Source organism: Cryptomeria japonica, chromosome 3, assembly GCF_030272615.1.
Source record: "Cryptomeria japonica chromosome 3, Sugi_1.0, whole genome shotgun sequence".
In the NCBI taxonomy this organism is placed as follows: Eukaryota; Viridiplantae; Streptophyta; class Pinopsida; order Cupressales; family Cupressaceae; genus Cryptomeria; species Cryptomeria japonica.
The window spans coordinates 908,109,023-908,128,087 of NC_081407.1; the positions used below are offsets into that span (position 1 = coordinate 908,109,023).

At 37.4% G+C, this 19,065-nt stretch overlaps 1 protein-coding gene across 2 annotated transcripts in view; it reads left to right on the plus strand.

The window, feature by feature from the left end:
- The window catches only part of LOC131067014 (uncharacterized), a 132,593-nt gene that overhangs the window by 44,366 nt on the left and 69,162 nt on the right, over positions 1–19,065 (plus strand). For both annotated transcript variants that reach the window (XM_058001940.2, XM_058001941.2), the window contains exon 3: positions 16,994–17,106. In XM_058001940.2, the coding sequence (XP_057857923.2) occupies positions 16,994–17,106 (113 nt within the window). The remainder of the gene's footprint in view (positions 1–16,993; positions 17,107–19,065) is intronic.

Consider the following 19,065-nt stretch of genomic DNA (forward strand, 5'->3'; position numbering starts at 1 on the left):
TGCAGGTTGTCTTCAGATTTGTGACCTCCATTGTTGACTGCGGAAGGTGTCTTCAGACCTTATTTTTTTGAAAACACAACCTTTCACACCTTTCCCTGGTCACTCTTAATCTGGTATACTCCTTTGCACTATGATTTGCACGAAATTTCTAAGTATAAGGAGGTGTTGATTTCATGAGGGTTTCATACCCTAGTCTTGTCACATTTTGTGTTTAAACTGTTAAGATCTACTTGGAGTATGGACTATTTTCCTGACTTCATGCTTTAATTTAGTTTAAAATCATTAGGAAGTCAAGAATTCTATTAAGAATATTGTATTTTTCCCTAAGTTCTAACTTCAAGCTTCGTACAGATGCGATGTCGAAGTCCATATTTAAGAAAATAAGAGAACAACAGAAGATACTGGAGACTAGATTCTATCCAGAATCCAAGATGTCATCTAGATGGAAGGAGATTATAGATACTAACATGCATTTCCTAAGCCTGAACCTAATGCGACAGCGGATGTTCGGAGTCAGAAATCAGACTCCTTCCCTAGCATATGCAAACATTATGAAGAGTGGTATTTTTCAGGCCGCTGGGTTTCCATAGTCCATACAATGCAGTGAGCTTATCCTGGAGTGTGCACGATGTTATGATCGTTGTTCGCGAGTGATCAAGACTCCTAAGGGTGTTGTCATTGCCTACCTTGTTGAGGATGCGATTGCTGAGGTGTTTGTAATTCCACGCGGATCAGATATGAAGGATGCAACTAAGGATGAATATGAAGAGCGGTACACGAAGAAGATGGATGCGTGTAAGAGTATGATAAACAAAGAGTGGATGATCGAGCCTAGGCTTTATCATTCCAAGGCTCCCAAGACACTCATATGCACAGACTTCAAAGAGGAATATAGTGACTTAGTATTCCTGCTTAATAGAGTGATGGGGATGTCGGAGGGTGCAATATTTGATGGATGGATGTTCTACTTCATCCAGGATTGTCTTAGAGGGACATGGAGAAATTGGTCTAGAATCATAAGTGACAATCTGGACTTTCAGATGAGGAATGTAGAGTTGTCCAAGTCATTCGCCATGACTTCCTACCTAGTATACTTGCTTGCACGGTTTGTTTCATATAAAGGATTGATATGCAAAGGTGAAGTCGGGAATGGGCAAGGACAATTCAGGAGTCATGAGTGCTACCCCCAGCTGAACATGTATAGAATTGAAGATTATAAGAGAGTGAATGATGTATTTACCATGTTCATCACGCGGATGCTGCAAGGCGGAATCCACAGAAGATTGTCCAAGGAGGCAACAGAGCTAATAAAGAAATATGGATCGTGGTATATTCAGTTTCCCACTTTCACGTACCTTAGGATTCATGGGTTTCAATCCGAACCCTACAAACTTCCTAGGTATCCGCTCGACAGAATGATCTTGTTGGAAGTGGTGAGACAACTTCTAGAGTTTGATTCCATTCAGAAAGAGAAGCATAGGACAGGCATCACATTCCCTATTTCAGTTGGGAAGACGTTGGAGGTTTGCCAGTCTGCCTTAGCCGCCAGCAGTGCGAGTGAGGAGCTTGCATTTTATCGATTTGCAACCTTCAAGAAAAGAGAAAGATTCGATTCCGATAAGAAAGTTGGAAGGATCAGGGGGGAAAAGTTCATCCACAAGGTAGACATAGAAGATTATTGGGTCAACCTGATGGACGAGTAGGCAGTGAAGAGACGAATGTGGTCCAGAATGTTAGTGGATGTCATGAGTAAGTGTGGACTTTTACTTATTCTTCATCAGGTGCTAGATGATAGGGATCATACACATCCACAATATGAAAATGAAATGAAGAAGGCAATCTTATTGCCTAATTGGTCAGAATCAGAGGAGATTGATCTGAATGTATTGATGAGAGAGGTCTTGAGTTTCTCCTGTACATGGGTAGATATTCAGATGAATAAGTTAGTTGATATGGGTGTTTCCTTCACTTATGAAAAGATGAAGCCGAAAGAGTCTACTTCCGAAGATGATCAGAGGACTATCAGTGATGTTAGGATTCATGCAGACGAAGAGAGTCAAGCTCCCAAGAGAAGGAAAAACACACTAGGAGTCAAGGCCAGAGGGAAGAAGATTGAGGAGGTGAAGAAGAAGAAACAAAAGACTATCATTCCTCCACCTATCATTCCTTCACCACCTCTTAGTGTCTCATCAATTAAGGTAATTGAAATAACAGAGCAAAATAAGGAAACCCAACAATGTTCCAACACAGTGATACTACCAGAGAATATTTAGGAGTTACATGCCACAGCGACATCTGCACCACCAAATGAGAATGATGATCAGCCGGGATCCCCTATTGTCCTTTTGGAGGTTAGTTTGGGAAATGAGGTATACGATTTGACTAGGAATAATCCTGATGATGATGATGTTATCTCGGCATTGAGAGGGCTTGATTGAGAGATGTGTCTTGATGATGGTATGGAGATGGCTGCTATTCTTGATTGGCTGATGAGAAGTATGGAAAAGAGTAAGAAAATGATAGACGTACAACCTATTGATAACATTGATGATTACCTAGCTAGGAGCAATACAGAGAAAGAACCCAAGAGAGTTGAGATTTTGTCGCCCATAGCTAGAGATGAGACATGAATGCGGATTGCGCAGGTGGCTGTTCCTATTGGAGGTGTGACAACGGACATTGCTACTCCTATGGATTTCCAGATTACTTCAGTTGCCCTTGGTCGTACATCAAGAGAGCAAGAGTTTCAGGAGGTTGGTGATAACCTCAAGGCGATCAGCGTTAGGTTAGACAGAGAAATAGAAGAGAAGGAGAAGTACATAGAAGAGAATATCAGACTTAGAGAGTATATTGCGGGGGTAAGACGTGAGAATCCCACCCTTATTTCCCCTATTGTAGTTGATCATGGACTACATTCACACTATGAGGCAGTGAGAGATACACTCTCGGAGGTGGAAAAGTGAATTGAGAGTGCAAGAAAACAGGGGGATGATCTCCTTACTTAGTTTGTCCAGGCATATGATAGGACAACATGGCTCGTGTTTAGAATCCAGTATTTGGAGGGAGTATGGGAAGAATTCCGGCCTATTTAGGAGAAGACTATTCCATGCCTCAAGGTTTTGAAGAAGATTCCTAATTCCACCTTGGTCAACGAGAACATTGTGTTCAGTGGAGACAGATACGATTTTCATGGCTGGTATTGTTCATTGGCCGTGAAGAGATCAACTTATTAGAATGCCCAGTTGAGTTGTATGGAAATGGAGGGATTGATTCAGGACATTCAAATGAAGATCCTTGCTTCAATTGAGGAATTATTGGGTGTTGATGTTAGTGATGTTAGTGGTTTACACTTTAGCCGAATTAAGAGACAAGATGAAATTTATGTATTTTTGTCAGTTTGACTCTTTGAAGAAGAGTCAGATGGATGACTTGGTCTCTTTGTTGATTCATGTTCATAGTTTGTAGAAGCTCATGCCAGATTGGGAGAACATTTTGGACGCTTGCTCGGATTCACTGGACGTGATTGATTTGCAGTAAGATACCTTGCCTAGCATTTCCATGGAGCAGTTAGATTCTGTATTGGCTAGATTCTTGGAGTATGTTAGGAGAGAGAGAGATGCAGGGAGGAATCTTCTAGAAGATTCCCTATTTGATGACTAGGTATCTTTTCATTGGGCCATATGTTGGTGGCGCCATTTTTGATGTAAACCCTAATTAGGGCAATTCTAGGGTTTTGTTGGCATGATCTTGGCCGTTGATCTTGTATCAATCCTGGCCATCCATTTTGTAAGAGACTTTATATATACCTCCTTGTCTCTCATTTGTAAGGGAGAGTTTTTGTAGAATTATTGGTATATGCTGCAGCTATTTGAATCCAAATCATTGTTCAATTGTTGGTGATTTTGCTCTTCAAATGTTGTCTTTGCATTCATGGTTCTCAATTCCTCCAAGTTAGATTAGAATTTATTTTCATGTTTATTAGATTGAGTGGAAAATTTGTTGAATATATTTTTGTGGAATCCTTAATCCATACCCCTAGCCTCTTGCCACTGGTAAGTGTGCCTTGTGTGGTCAACTGGAGATTTAAGTAATCTTAACTTCAACTATTATGCGTCCTTTGACAAGCATCAACTTGGATGGTGTTAACGTTTTATGGTAATAGTCTGAAAATCCTTAAGTATACCTTAGATGATTGCACTAAGCTTGTGTCAATACCTGTTTGTGAGACCTTGCCTGATTTGATTCCACTAGATTTGTTCATCATTTCCTACATTCTTATGCTTAGAATAGATTTCTTGAACCCTATTCCTTTTGCTCATTTTTTTAGTAGGAATTAAGTCCAGAGCCATATTGTTAAATCCTAAGTTGTCAGTACACCTATTCCGCATATTTCATGATCAAAGAAGATAATCCTAACATTTGCGTAAGTCCCCAAGTGAACACAGCAATTCACATTGACCATTGAGCTACCCACTCGTCAAGACCTGACATGTAGAAACCTTGGAATCATTTTAGTTGATCTTCTCCTTAGCATCTGAGGTGATTTTGTTCGAGGGTAAATTACCTTGGTATTTTATTTTGAAATGTTATGTGCATAAAACACACATCAACAATTTCATTCATTTTGGTTGTTTTGAAGGAGATATAGTAAATTTTGTAAAAACTGTCCAAAACCCTACCTAGGGCTGTCAGTGAGCATATAAAATGTAAAACTTTATTTGTATCCATTGTTGAAACCCCAAAATGGGTGGAAAACTGTATTATATTATGTTCTTTCATGTAAATGCTTTTTTAGGGCTCCCTACTAGTTTTGGCACGTGCTAAGGGTGACACAAAATCTGATTTTTGTGTTTCAGTCTGAAAATGGCAGCAAATTGGTGATGTGTGGGTTGATATACATGCAAGATTGGGCTCCCAGAGGCTGGTTGAAGGCTTGGAGAGGTGTGAGGGGTTAGTGCAGACCCTAGTTAAGTGTTTGTGGCCCTTGATTGGTCAAAATGCTCACTATTTTTATGATGTCCTAAAACTGGGTATATTGCTGTACTAAGGAACTAGTGGACTGAGATTTTGAGATTATGATGTAATGAGTGAGTTTGATGAGTGGAGGACAATTGGGGAAGGTGTGTGGGAGTCCTTAGTAACCCTTGGAAGTGTTAGGAAGCCCTGGAGAGAGGTGTTGGCTCAGGGTATTATGACTGTCCCTACACTTTGTATGACTGTCCAAAAAACAGTGAATCCACATTAAGCATTGTGATGTTCTCTTGGGTGGTTGGGGGGGTAGAGAACCTTGAGGGAGTGTGTTGAGAAGTCCTCATAAGGATTTCAAGAGGGGTATATGTATTTGTGAGCATCCATTGCATGTTGTGAGTTATATGTTGCTGGTTATATGTTCTGTGTACATTTACTGTTTATTCCGTGAACTTGAACAACTCACCGTAGGGAGTAAACAGATTGTTGTTGAGTAAGTGATTACCAAAAGGGTGTTGGCAGAGGTGAAGTGTTGGAAAGTTGATATTGAGATCTGATCATGTTGTGTTTCCCTAGTTGAGTGTATGTCAAGGGTTGGAGGTGTGTTGAGAAACATGGGTGTGTTGTTGGAGTGTTGAAGCCTTGTGAGTAACCTATAGCCTTGTGAGGGGTTTGTGAGTGAGTGAACAATTATCACCTAATAGGACAGGTGAGTTGGGAGAAAGATCTCCCTTACACGGTTTAGTGAGTGTATGCTCTGCATCATATCCATCATCAATTCTAGGTGGGTGACAAGATATGGTTGCACCTTCTAAAAGATACGGTCTTGACCACCTTGTGGTCTCTTCTTGCATTCATTGGGATCTAAGGGCATGAATCTCTTATATTAGACCCAATTTCTTTTAAGACAACGATGCCAAATGTTTACTAGTCTGTCTGATAAAATAGATACATGAAATAATAATAGAGATGACAATGCTTACAAGATATAGGAGTAAAATATATCCTTATTCGCACATGAAATTATTACGAAAGAACACTAAAGATGTTCAACCAAGGGTTAAAATTGATCTAACTAAATCACCCTCCTTTCCTTGATGATACACAATCTATTTAAAAGACTTGATGGTTGCCAAGAGGAACAAACCATTGATACATAGTTGGATAACCAGTATTATTGAAAAATAATAATAAGCATTGTACATTGAGTACATCATCCTGCTCAAAAGAGAAAATGTCTTTTGAATGACAAGTAAACATCAAATAACATTAGGGAAGATTTTCCAAACTGACGATAATATTGTAGAAGAGGACATATAAACAAACTTTTAAGTGTACTTTGCAAACTCAAACTTGGAGAGTACTTGGCAAATCAAATGAGTGTGCTAGGGGTCTGGGGGCAATGCCCTGAATGAGGTCAAGAGGCAATGCCTCCTACAGTGGTCTAGGGGCAACACACCCAATGTGGTTGAGGGGCAGCGCCCCTTGCGGGATTTAGGGACAGTGCTCCTTGTGTACTCCCTATTGCGATACAAGGCAGGGTTGAGGGATGGAGCCCTCACCAACAAGCCCAAATTAAGACCTTCAAAACCACATAAAATTTAATGCTGCACATCATTTTCATGATTTTTTATGAGACAAAAAAATAATGCTAACAATGCTAAACAATAGATGCGAATATGTGAATAATTTTTCGGACCAAACAATGGACCTCATTTGATTGCACACTAAAACTGCCAAGAATAGACTGGTTTTAAGAATGGATCCTAAGAATAGATGGTTGTTGAGAATGGCTTCCAAGAATAGACTTTTGTTGGGACAATTGAAGGGTCGTACAATCAATCTGTACACTTAAAAATTCACCCAATGTACAAATGAAACCAACTAGACAAGGGAGGTTGAGGTTGGTCACCATATAGTCAAAGTGTTATCTCATACCACTAAATTGCTCCTCAGTTTTGCACTTAGTACTATAGATCGTTAATTTCTTTGTTGATTCTTTCTCCGCCTTCAACTCTTTCATCATTTGGAGTGTGCCCCTTTGAAGCGCTTGTACTGCTCCTGATTCATTATCACTAGTCATTTGAACTTTCATCATCCTTTGTTCTTCTTTCACTATGTGAGAACATTTTACCGTCACTTTCTATGTCAATTGCCTAATTGTAGGCTTCAAAATAGGATGAGGGTGGTACTAGGTTCATGTTTTATCTTAACGATGGAAATAAGCCTTCAATGAACCACCGCTTTTTTATATTGTCAGCTGGTTTTGTTTCTAATTTTGCTAAGAGTTCTTTGAGCCTACAATTGTAAGTTCTCACATGTAGATTTCTACTACAATCTTAATGTCATTTCAGAGAAGTTTGAATTCTTTTTGAAATGCTTTCCTTAAAAAGTCCCATGTAGCTTTGGAGGCTGCTTCAAGCTTTGTGTACCAATTTATCATTGTACCCCTCAAGGTTGTTGGAAACTATCTTAACTAGTAAGATGTATTGTCTTGGCCAGCTATCCAAATTGTTTTGTTGCAAATTTTACAATGCCGTACATGATCCCTTGATCTATTACCCATGATTTTCGGAAGTTTTTGCTTCTCCATATTTTGGCTTGTGAGGGGAATCACCATCTTTCTTTTCTTTCTTGATGCAATGTGTGTGACTTGAACCTTGTTGGGGAGTTTTGACTCGTATGTTTTGGTGCTTCTCTTGCACTCTTGACCACATAGGAATCCTCTACATCTCTTGTTTTGGCATTCGACACGCTTGGGTTGTCCTAAGAATCTTTTCTATGCTCCCTTTGTCTCGAAGTTTTAGGCTCAAATCCTCCCACTACTAGATCTTCCATAACTAGTAGTTCTTGAATGCATTGGATGTTTTTTTCATATATTTCTAACAATGAGTTTGTGGACTCTCCTTCCTATTCTTCTTCCTCTGGTGGTGATTGTATTGATGATTTCTCGACTTGATAGGCAAGTTTCAGGTATGCTTCATCAGGAAGCAGTAAGTGCCTTGCTATTTCATCCCACATTGCCTTTGTGTATTTTCTTGTCGTGGAAGTCTTTTCCTCTTCGTAACTATTACTTTGACTTATGCTTCGGATTTTAATTTATTCTTGGGAAGGTCTTTGACTTGGGGATCATAGGGTTGTATTTACCTCAAGTGTTTCTCGTAATCTTCTTCTTCATTCCCTTTGCTCTACAATCATTAAAGATCGCTTGATCTCTTCGTCTTGACTACCTTGTGGTCTCTTGCCTTTATTGGGATCTAAGGGCATGAATCTCTTATATTGGACCTGATTTCTTTTAAGGAAATGGTGCCTCTTGCTTACTGTTCCATCTAATAAAATAGATACATGAATTAATAATAGAGATCACAATGCATACCAAATATGGGAGTAAAATCTATCTTTACTTGCACATGAAACTATTACAAATGAAAACTAAAGATGTTCAATCAAGGATCAAAGTCAATCTGAATAGATCATCTTGCTTTCCTTGATGATACACAATCTATTTGAAAGATTTGACAATTGCGAAGAGGCTGTTGACCAATTGATGCTTAAAACTACCTGGAGCCAAAAAACCATTAATACATAGCTGGATAAGCAATATTATCAAAACATAATAATAAGCATTGTACACTAACTACCTTTGAGACTTAGGCTTTTGTTGCTGGTCCATACACGATTACTAATGAGGGTGAAAACCAATTTGAACTCATCTTTCCATCCTATCTTGGGTTGCACCCAGTGTTCAATGCAAACCTACATTGACTAGACTTCTTGACATTCCTAGACACATCAAATGTTGCTAAACAATTGCAGAGCACAATATTTGATCGTGGCACTACCATTTTAACCCATATAGGTATGATCATTGATACATTGGTCAAGGAGATGAAGAGTCAACAAATTCCACTTTGTCAAGTAGTGAAGGTAGGACAATCTTCACATAGGGCAAGTGGTTCATGTAAAAGTGTTGCAATTTCCAATTTAATAAACAAGTTATATGCTAGATAGTGTATTTCTGATTTTGGTATTATTATTATGACAATAATATTATCGTCTTTCTTTTCTGCAGGTCTGAAGGATGAACATGTATCGATTTCAATGTCATTCCTTTTCTTTTGAATGTTGTATATATTGTAGAGCAATCACGATCAAGTGGCACCTTGATCGGACATGTCTTTTAGACATGTCCGACCAAGATGTCACTTGGTCGTGACTGTCTACTAATTCATTCGGTGTTTATGATAACTTAATCGGTGCCATTACTAAATGATAACAGATCGATAAACACACCCGATAATGAATCGGGACTGTCTACTAATTCATTCGGTGTTTATGATAACTTAATCGGTGCCATTACTAAATGATAACAGATCGATAAACACACCCGATAATGAATCGGTGTAAAGGCAAATGTTAACTGATTGATATAACCACACCCGAATGAATCGGTGTCAAGGCAAATGTTAACCGATCGATATAACCACACCCGAATGAATCGGTGTCAAAGCAAATGTTAACAGATCGATAACTAATAGCATTATATATGTGCTACTGGGTTAATACCTCGATAGCATATTAATGCCGATCCATTTATGGATCGACATTAATGTGCTATCGGGTTACTAGCCCGATAGCATTAGATTGACGCTTAACTTTGTTAAGCAAGTCGTCGATCTAACCCATCTTTATCAATGTCAATATTATAATCAGATAAACATATTCAGTTCGGAAAGCATAATCAAAACAGAATAAGAGAGATTGATAGGTTAGGAGAGACGTATCTTGCATAAGCTACTAATGCATTAACACTCCCTCTTAGTTTTGGAAGATAGATAAAGTAACCTGCATCACATTTCTTTTTCCATAATGTCAGTCTCTAAGAATATATATCATCTATACATATGATATGAAGTATCATTAGAACATAATATTCAAATAAAAAACATCACTCTAAGCATGTGACATAGAGTATCACCTAATCATGTGATATAGAAGATTTATCATTTCATTATGACAAGATATCACCTAAACACGTGATATCAGTATTGCCTAAACACGCAATACTAAGGATAAACATATGAGGATGGCTAGATTCTCATCTTATCCAGGTTGTGATATGTGCACAAACATTTTATACAAATATTTTATCACAACACCATCATGGCACATCCATGACATACCAGAAATCCAATCATGATAACTGATTTAGAGAATCATAAGATCGTCACCTTATGATGTCTACATACAAGTGTTCATAATTTGAGAGATCGTCACCTCTTAGATATGAGCACAGGGGGTGAAACCCAAAATGTCTCAACATGACAAAAGAAGTTTACACATTAAACATCTTATTTAGAAAGCAGATTACCTTTCTATCATACCTAAACCTTTTCTGAAGTGATCAACCTTCACTCTGGAAAGTGGTTTGGTCAGAATATCTGCAGTTTGATCTCCTGTGCTAACATATTCCAATTTGATCACATTTTTGTCTACCATGTCTCGTACATAATGGTATGGAATCTCAATATGCTTGGCTCTGTCATGAAATACTGGATCTATAGAAAGCTTTATGCAGCTTTGGTTGTCACAATGGATGATAGTGGGTTTCATAGGTTCACCAAATGGTCCCACAAGCAACTTCCTAAGCCATACTACTTCTCGAGCAGCCATGGAAGCTGCAATGTACTCGGCCTCAGTGGAACTCTGAGCTACAAAAGACTGTTTTCTGCTGATCCAAGATATCATGGCTGATCCTAAACTGAAGCAACACCCTGAAGTGCTTTTCCTGTCAGTCACTCCCAGCCCAATCTGAGTCTGTAAATCCGTGTAGGTCTAGATTGACTTTCTCATATTTGAGACCAAGGTTTAGAGTACCTTGTAAGTATCTCATTATGTGTTTCAGTGCAATCAAGTGAATTTCCTTAGGCTCACACATAAACTGACTTAAGGCATTGACAACATAACAGATATCTGGCCTTGTATTCACCAGATACATCAGGGACCCAATCATCTGTCTGTAGAGTGTAGGATCAGTGGATTGTGACTCTGCTGCTGCTTCCCTAAGTTTATGTAAATTTGTTTCCATGGGAGATGTCATAGGTCTGCAGTTATGCATTTTGAATCTCTTCAAAATGTCCAAGGTATACTTTCCTTGGTTTAGTATAATATTGTCAGAATTCTGCCATACTTCCAATCCTAGGAAGTAATGAAGGAGTCCTAAGTCCTTCATATCAAATTCTTTGGATAGATCATTCTTGCATTGATCTATAAGATAATCATTTTCTGTGATTAATAAGTCATCAACATATAAAATCAACATTAACATATCACCTTTATTTCTTTTGTAGTAGAGATTAGGATCTGCATCATTTTTATAGAAGCCTAGTCCTGAGAGATAGGTGTCAATTCTTTCATACCAGGCCCGGGGGGCTTGTTTAAGCCCATAGAGAGCTTTCTTGAGTCTGCACACATGAGACTCTACATCATAATTTTCAAATCGTTCAGGTTGCTCTAGGTAGACTTCTTCTGAGATCTCACCATTTAGAAATGTTGTCTTAACATCCATTTGGTGTACCTTCCATCCTTTTGCTGCTGCAATGGCTAACACAGCTCTCACTGATGTATACCTGGCAACAGGTGCAAAGGTTTCTTCATAGTCTATTCCCTCCCTTTGTGAGAAGCCTCTGGCTACAAATCTGGCCTTGTGTTTCAATACTGCCGTCTGCAACATGTTTGATTTTGAATAACCATTTAGATGAAATCACAAATTTCTTGGTTGGCCTAGGAACAATCTCCCAAACATCATTTTTCATAATGGATTGATACTCTTCAGACATGGCATCCTTCCATACTTGATGTTTAAGTGCATCTGATACATTGTTTGGTTCAGTTTTAGAAAGATTATTCATAAGAGCAACATAGCTAGTGATTTTATTAGGTCTTTTGCTTTCCCTGAAGGTTCCTGAAGGAGCAACAAACTTCTGAGCTTCTGCTACAGTCTTGGTGGCCCATAGAGGTCTTTTCTTGATGTTTTCTTTAGGTGGGTTTGAAGTTTCACGTATGGTTTCCTCAAGATTCTCCCTCTAAAGCTCAGGAGTGGGGTCTTCTTCTATGTTAGGAGTGGGGATATAAATTTCAGGCTCTGTTGTACTTAGGGCTCTTTTGAAGGCTAAGTCTTCTTCAAATATTACATCCCTACTAAGTTCAATATTTTTCTGACCATGTATATATATTCTATAGGCCTTGGATGTTTCAATATATCCTACAAGTATTCCCCTTTTTCCAGAGGGTTCTAGTTTTAGTCTTTTCTCTTTAGGTATATGTATATAGACAGGACACCCAAATATCCTAAGGTGGCTAATATCTGGTTTTAGTTTGGTAAATACTTCCTCAGGAGTTTTATCTTCAAGATGAGAGTGAGGACATCTGTTTTGTATATATACAGCAGTGTTAGTTGTTTCTGCCCAAAGATTTATATTTAGATTCTGATCAAGAATCATGGCTTTGGCAGCTTCTATAATTGTCCTATTTTTCCTCTCAGCTACACCATTTTGTTGAGGATTATAAGGTATTGTTAACTCCCTCTTAATCCCTGAGTTTTTACAAAAATCTCTAAATAATTCTGATGTGTATTCCCCCCCATTATCAGTCCTTAGGGTTTTGATTTTGTTACTTGTGTAGTTCTCTGTCAGTGATTTAAACTCTTTAAACCTACTAAGGATCTCTTCTGATTCTTTATACTTCAGAAAGTAGATCCAAGTTTTCCTAGAGTAGTCATCAACAAAAATTACATAATACAAACATCCTCCTAGAGAAGGAGCGGACATGGGTCCACATATATCAGAATGAACTAACTCTAATACTTTGCTTGTTTTCCTAGTACTATTATGGAAGACACCCTTGATATTTTTACCTAGGGGCACATCCCTTGCATGCCTTTGAATGATATTGCTGCAACCTAGGTAAACCTGTGACAAGGTTTCCCATAGATGACAAAGCTCTATAATTCAGGTGGCCTAGTCTTCTATGCCAGACCTCATTTGCATTTGTTGCTTCGTGAATCAGGGCTAGGTTGGGCTCTGTGCACAACTCATACAAATAGCCTCGTCTTTGACCAATGACTTTAGCTTTCTTGATGGAAGAATTTTTCGGCCAAGCCAACACCTTGTTCTCCATGAAGGTTACTCTGTATCCGTTATCTTCTAGGGTTGATATGGAGACTAGATCTCTCTTGATGCCGGGGACATACAGTACTCCTTCGAGTTGCAATGATATACCTGTCTTCAGTTTGATGGTGCAGGAACCAATTCCTCTAACTGGATGTGAGGAATCATCTCCGATGGTTACTTCCTCTTCATTATCCTCTGTCATGGAGTCTAGCACTTCTCTAAACCCTATAATGTGTCTGGATGAACCACTCTCGATCACCCAGGAGTTAGACTTATTTGATGCATGGCTTGTAAGTGTTGAGTAGAGGACAGTTCTGGGAGTTATCTTCTCTTTTAGATTTTCCTGCTCTGGCAAATGTGGCTTGTTTGGCTCTCTTAGGACATTTTGCAACAAAGTGCTCGAACCTATCGCACCTATAGCATTGAATATGTGATAGGTCTCTCTTTGAAGTGTTCTTTCCTTGACGACTCTTCCTTTTCCTAAACCGCTTCTTCTTGGTTGTCTTAGTTGTGTTGGTATTTAGGACTTGAAGGTCTTCATCTGTGTTCTTTTGTTTTACTCCCATCTTGTTCAATCTTGACTCTTCTTGAAGACAATCGTCCCTTAATCTTTCAAACTTAGGATATTTGGACCTTGCGCTGATGCCTTGGACGAATGTACTCCATCCACTAGGCAACCCATCTAGAGCAATGAGTGTTAACTCTTTGCTTTTGATCTCGTAATCCAGAGTTGCTAGTTCATCTCTTAGAGTTGATATCCGCATAAAGTAGGCGTTGATTGTCTCCCCCTTGTTCATGGTGATATGATTTATTTCTCGTTTTAATGCTAGAGTTCGACTTGCATTCGATATCTCAAATGTGCTTTCAAGTGCTTTGAACATTTTATAGGCTGTCTGATGTTTTCTTATGATTGGCATAATGTTGTTTCTCACCCCATCAACTATTATTTTGATGGCTTTTTTATTTCCTTCAATCCATGCGGTTTTGTCAGGTTCATTTTCAGGTTGATCATTTTTAGTTTGAACAAATGAATCTACTTTGTTCTCTCTTAAGATCATTTGGATTCTGAACTTCCAGGCTGAAAAATCATCGCCACCTCCGAGTTTGTCTTCAAATCTGATAGCGCTGGCCATTGGAGAAATGTGATGTAGTATATAACCTTGTTCTTAAATTTTTCACAAAATTGAATGGCCTCAAGTTCGATCAACTTGGCTCTGATACCATGTAAAAGTGTTGCAATTTCCAATTTAATAAACAAGTTATATGCTAGATAGTGTATTTCTGATTTTGGTATTATTATTATGACAATAATATTATCGTCTTTCTTTTCTGCAGGTTTGAAGGATGAACATGTATCGATTTCAATGTCATTCCTTTTCTTTTGAATGTTGTATATATAGTAAAGCAATCATGATCAAGTGGCACCTTGATCGGACATGTCTTTTAGACATGTCCGACCAAGATGTCACTTGGTCGTGACTGTCTACTAATTCATTCGGTGTTTATGATAACTTAATCGGTGCCATTACTAAATGATAACAGATCGACAAACACACCCGATAATGAATCGGTGTAAAGGCAAATGTTAACTGATTGATATAACCACACCCGAATGAATCGGTGTCAAGGCAAATGTTAACCGATCGATATAACCACACCCGAATGAATCGGTGTCAAAGCAAATGTTAACAGATCGATAACTAATAGCATTATATATGTGCAACTACCACTTAAATCATTTGAGAAGTTTTCCATACCATTCATCCCTCCTTGAGAAATGCAATGAACCACATTACTCCTTGTTTCTACACCAGAGGAGGGAACTTTTGATGAATCTAGTTCCTAGTAAACTGTTAATGCATTAGTAGCTTATGCAAGATACATCTCTCCTAACCTATCAATCTCTCTTGTTCTGTTTTGATTATGCTTTCCGAACTGAATATGTTTATCTGATTATAATATTGACATTGATAAAGATGGGTTAGATCGACGACTTGCTTAACAAAGTTAAGCGTCGATCTAATGCTATCGGGCTAGTAACCCGATAGCACATTAATGTCGATCCATAACTTTGTTAAGCAAGTTATGGATCGACATTAATGTGCTATCAGGTTACTAGCCCGATAGCATTAGATCGACGCTTAACTTTGTTAAGCAAGTCATCGATCTAACCCATCTTTATCAATGTCAATATTATAATCAGATAAACATATTCAGTTCGGAAAGCATAATCAAAACAGAACAAGAGAGATTGATAGGTTAGGAGAGATGTATCTTGCATAAGCTACTAATGCATTAACAGTTTACTAGGAACTAGATTCATCAAAAGTTCCCTCCTCTGGTGTAGAAACAAGGAGTAATGTGGTTCATTGCATTTCTCAAGGAGGGATGAATGGTATGGAAAACTTCTCAAATGATTTAAGTGGTAGTTTTGGAGAAAATTTTGAAAATTTCTTGAAATCTTTTTTTTGGTTTGTATTTTATGTTTTTGTATTTTGCATTTTTGAAGTCCACTGGAATGCAGTTTGGTGATGTGACCATTGGACCATGCACATGCTATAGTCCATCTTTGTTCGTTGAGTTCATAACATAAGCTTCCAAATACATATACAAAATGTGAATTTCAAGTAATGGGCTAGTTATATGACCCCAAGAAGTAGGGCTCCAAAATTAAATAACTACAACAAACATTTATAGTTTTCTCATAAGTTTGTTTTTATCCAATTGTCAATTTCAACTTCTAGGGAGAGCATGGCTCACTACCATGCATATTTATTGCTTCTAACCAAGAACCCTAATTTACAATCTTCAATGAGTATTTTTCTCCATATATCAGAAAGCTATAAGATAGACTAGAAGGCATACATCTATTTTACAGAGTTTGTCCATATTATAAAAGCTCAAGTTGAAGTAAGAATCTACATTTTTCAGCTATTTAGTAATTGTCAATTTCATTTTGTATTGAGTTATGTTCAATTTTTGCTTATAATAATGCATTAAGTTCCTCAACTAGTGTATGGTACCCTAAACTACCAACCTAATTTAGATCACTTGATTAATAGCTCTTTAAGTGGTAGCTCTTATATGGATTCATGAATGGCTTTTTCTTTGATATGAATACAAATTTATCATAATTTGAAGAATTGTTTTGAAAGAATTTATATTACATTTTTTTGGATTCTATATATGTGTGTTCTTCAAATTTTCCCAGAAGAGGACAATTATCTGTCTGCATATGTCAAATGGTTTAGAAACTCATCTTATTGGTCTTGCCATGTTTTCTCTTTTAAGACGTGGGATTTGAGGAAGTTGCTCTTTTTTTTATCTGTCCGTTGATCAGTTGAATCATTACTTTTGTAACTATATATTAATAAAAATCCATTTGAAACAAATTGCATTTCAAAATTCAAACGAAAAATCACCTGATGTTAGTTGTTGTTGCTTAGTTTGCTTGTTGAAGTTCCTTTGAGAATGACCATGATTTGTTTTATGGAGGCTTTCATTCTCTGCCTTTACCCAAAATGTTTGATTTAATTGTTGTCATATGTAGAATCTCTGTAGATTACTTTGTTAATACTTGTCGTATGTTGATTGTTATTGCTTACCTTGCTTGGTGAAGTTCCTTTGAGGATGATCATGATTTGTTTTATGGAGGCTTTCAATCCATGCCTTTTTACCCAAAATATAGATTTAATACTTGATTTAATAGATCCAAACCAAAAATCATCTGATGTTAATTGTTATTGCTTAGTTTGCTTGGTGAAGTTCCTTTAAGAATGACCATGATTTGTTTTATGGAGGTTTTCATGTGTGCCTTTACCCAAAATGTTTGATTTAATACTTGTCGTATGTAGAATATCTGCAGATTTTCCAAAAGGAAGATATAGATGGTCAATCCCTTCTTACTCTCAAGAGAAACCATCGTGCTTGCTTTGGTATGACTGACTTTGAATGGCTATTACTGAAGGTATGATGTTTCACCATTCAAAATTTGATTTTTTGATTTAAGATTTTGTTGTGTCAATGAATGATGTTATTTGGTTCTGTAGAGTTTGTCTTTTTTCTACTCTTGAAAGTTTTCTTCCACACTTCCTTTATGATAGCATTAAGTTATTAACAAATAGAAGGCACGTGTCATTGATATATATAAAAAGCTATTAATATGCAATGCAGTCCTACTCAGCTGTAAAGGTGTGAATGGATCATGTTCTGTAGTGTGTATGGTCCTTTTACTCTTAGGGAAAGTGCTGTGACTACTGCAAAGTTTCTAAGTAGACACCACCCTTATATAGATTTATACAATGATTAAGACTTGAAACACATGAAAATAAGAGAGATCATTTTAGGATTAATTTGGATACATCCACCCTTAGAGATCGTGTGTGTAGAGCTTTTATATAATGCTTTGTGACTGTTTTGTCCCACACCACTAGGGAAAGAGTTGTAACAAATCCCGTTACAGACATCTTCCCAATACTTACATTATCATTGGGTGAACAACAAATAAGAATGATGATGCAACCCACTGTTCTACAAGTGTTTACGGATATATAAATATTCCTACAAAGCGCTTTGGGTGAGGATTGAATTATTGACATCACCAAGCATATCTTAGATAAATGTCATTTGACATTCATTATCTTGTACACCTATTAAAATTTGGGTTCACTAGTTCATGGCTCCAACTGTAAGCTCCATAACTATAAACAAAATATATAAAAATGGTCCCACTTAAATCAACAATAACTTAATGAATTGTGAGGCCAGCATATTGGCACCCAAGACCGATTACATTTTCTTGGAGAACCACCATGTTGACATCCAAGGACCAAGACCAAGGGAAATGGAATCTTTCCTGGCTTCCATTAGAGCTTCCAAGACCAAGGTGAAATGATTCCTTGTCGGGCACCACTATAAGGGATCTCAAGGTCAAAGATAGAAGGGTAACTTCAATAATCTTAGTCAAAAGAGGGCTAATGATTAGGGTTAATCCCTTGTGGGACCCGAGAAGAAAAAAGGAGTCTTCTGTTGGGCAACAAAGAAAGAAAGTGAAATATTTTTTCAAGTTTAACCCACACACACCCATGAAAGTCTTTTTCATTTTGACCTCATCCACTCATACGGCAGAAATAAACTCTAGAATAGCATCTAGAAGCTGCAATACTTTTCATATAGGCTTGCGCCAGCAATTTTGTTTCCTATTTGCTTCTTCCAAACTTGTTATTGCCTTATTTTGAGAATGCTAAATGGTATGACAAAGTTTAGGAAAACAAGGCACGGCTGAGAATTATTCTTAACATGAATAAAATATATTATTTTATTTGTTTATCCTCTGTACATATTTTGCACCTGTAACCTCATAAACTTTCACTCTTCACACCTATGAATCCTGATGATTCATCAATTTGCTCCAAATGTGAACTTTGAATGAGCCCACCACTGCAATTAGCTAGGGAGGAATCTTGCATCACCGAAGCCAATCTTCGCTTGAGGGTTTTCGTCCTACAATGGTAGAAATTTATCCAACTCCAGCACTGGGGTTTTCAAGAAATACCAAATGCATAGAATACCCAAATGCATCACTTCAACCCCTTTTTATAATTCCTAGTGGAACTTTCTGAAAAAGTATATTTAAAAACCACTTTTAATAATAATTCATCTTTTTTCTTCCACAAAGTGACTTTATATTATTATTTTTGTTTTTTGACCAAGTAAAGTTACTTATTAAATTTAAAATAAAACATTCAGCTTATAAATATAATTAATTAAATATTAGTTCTTGGAAGACATTAATTTGGGCAACTTAATTTATTTAATTAAATTACTTTTTACACAATTTTCCTACTTTATGCTGCAACTCTTGATTAGGTCCTTGACCCAAATCTCCTCTGGGCCTATTCCTGTACTTCACCTGGCAGAAATCTCT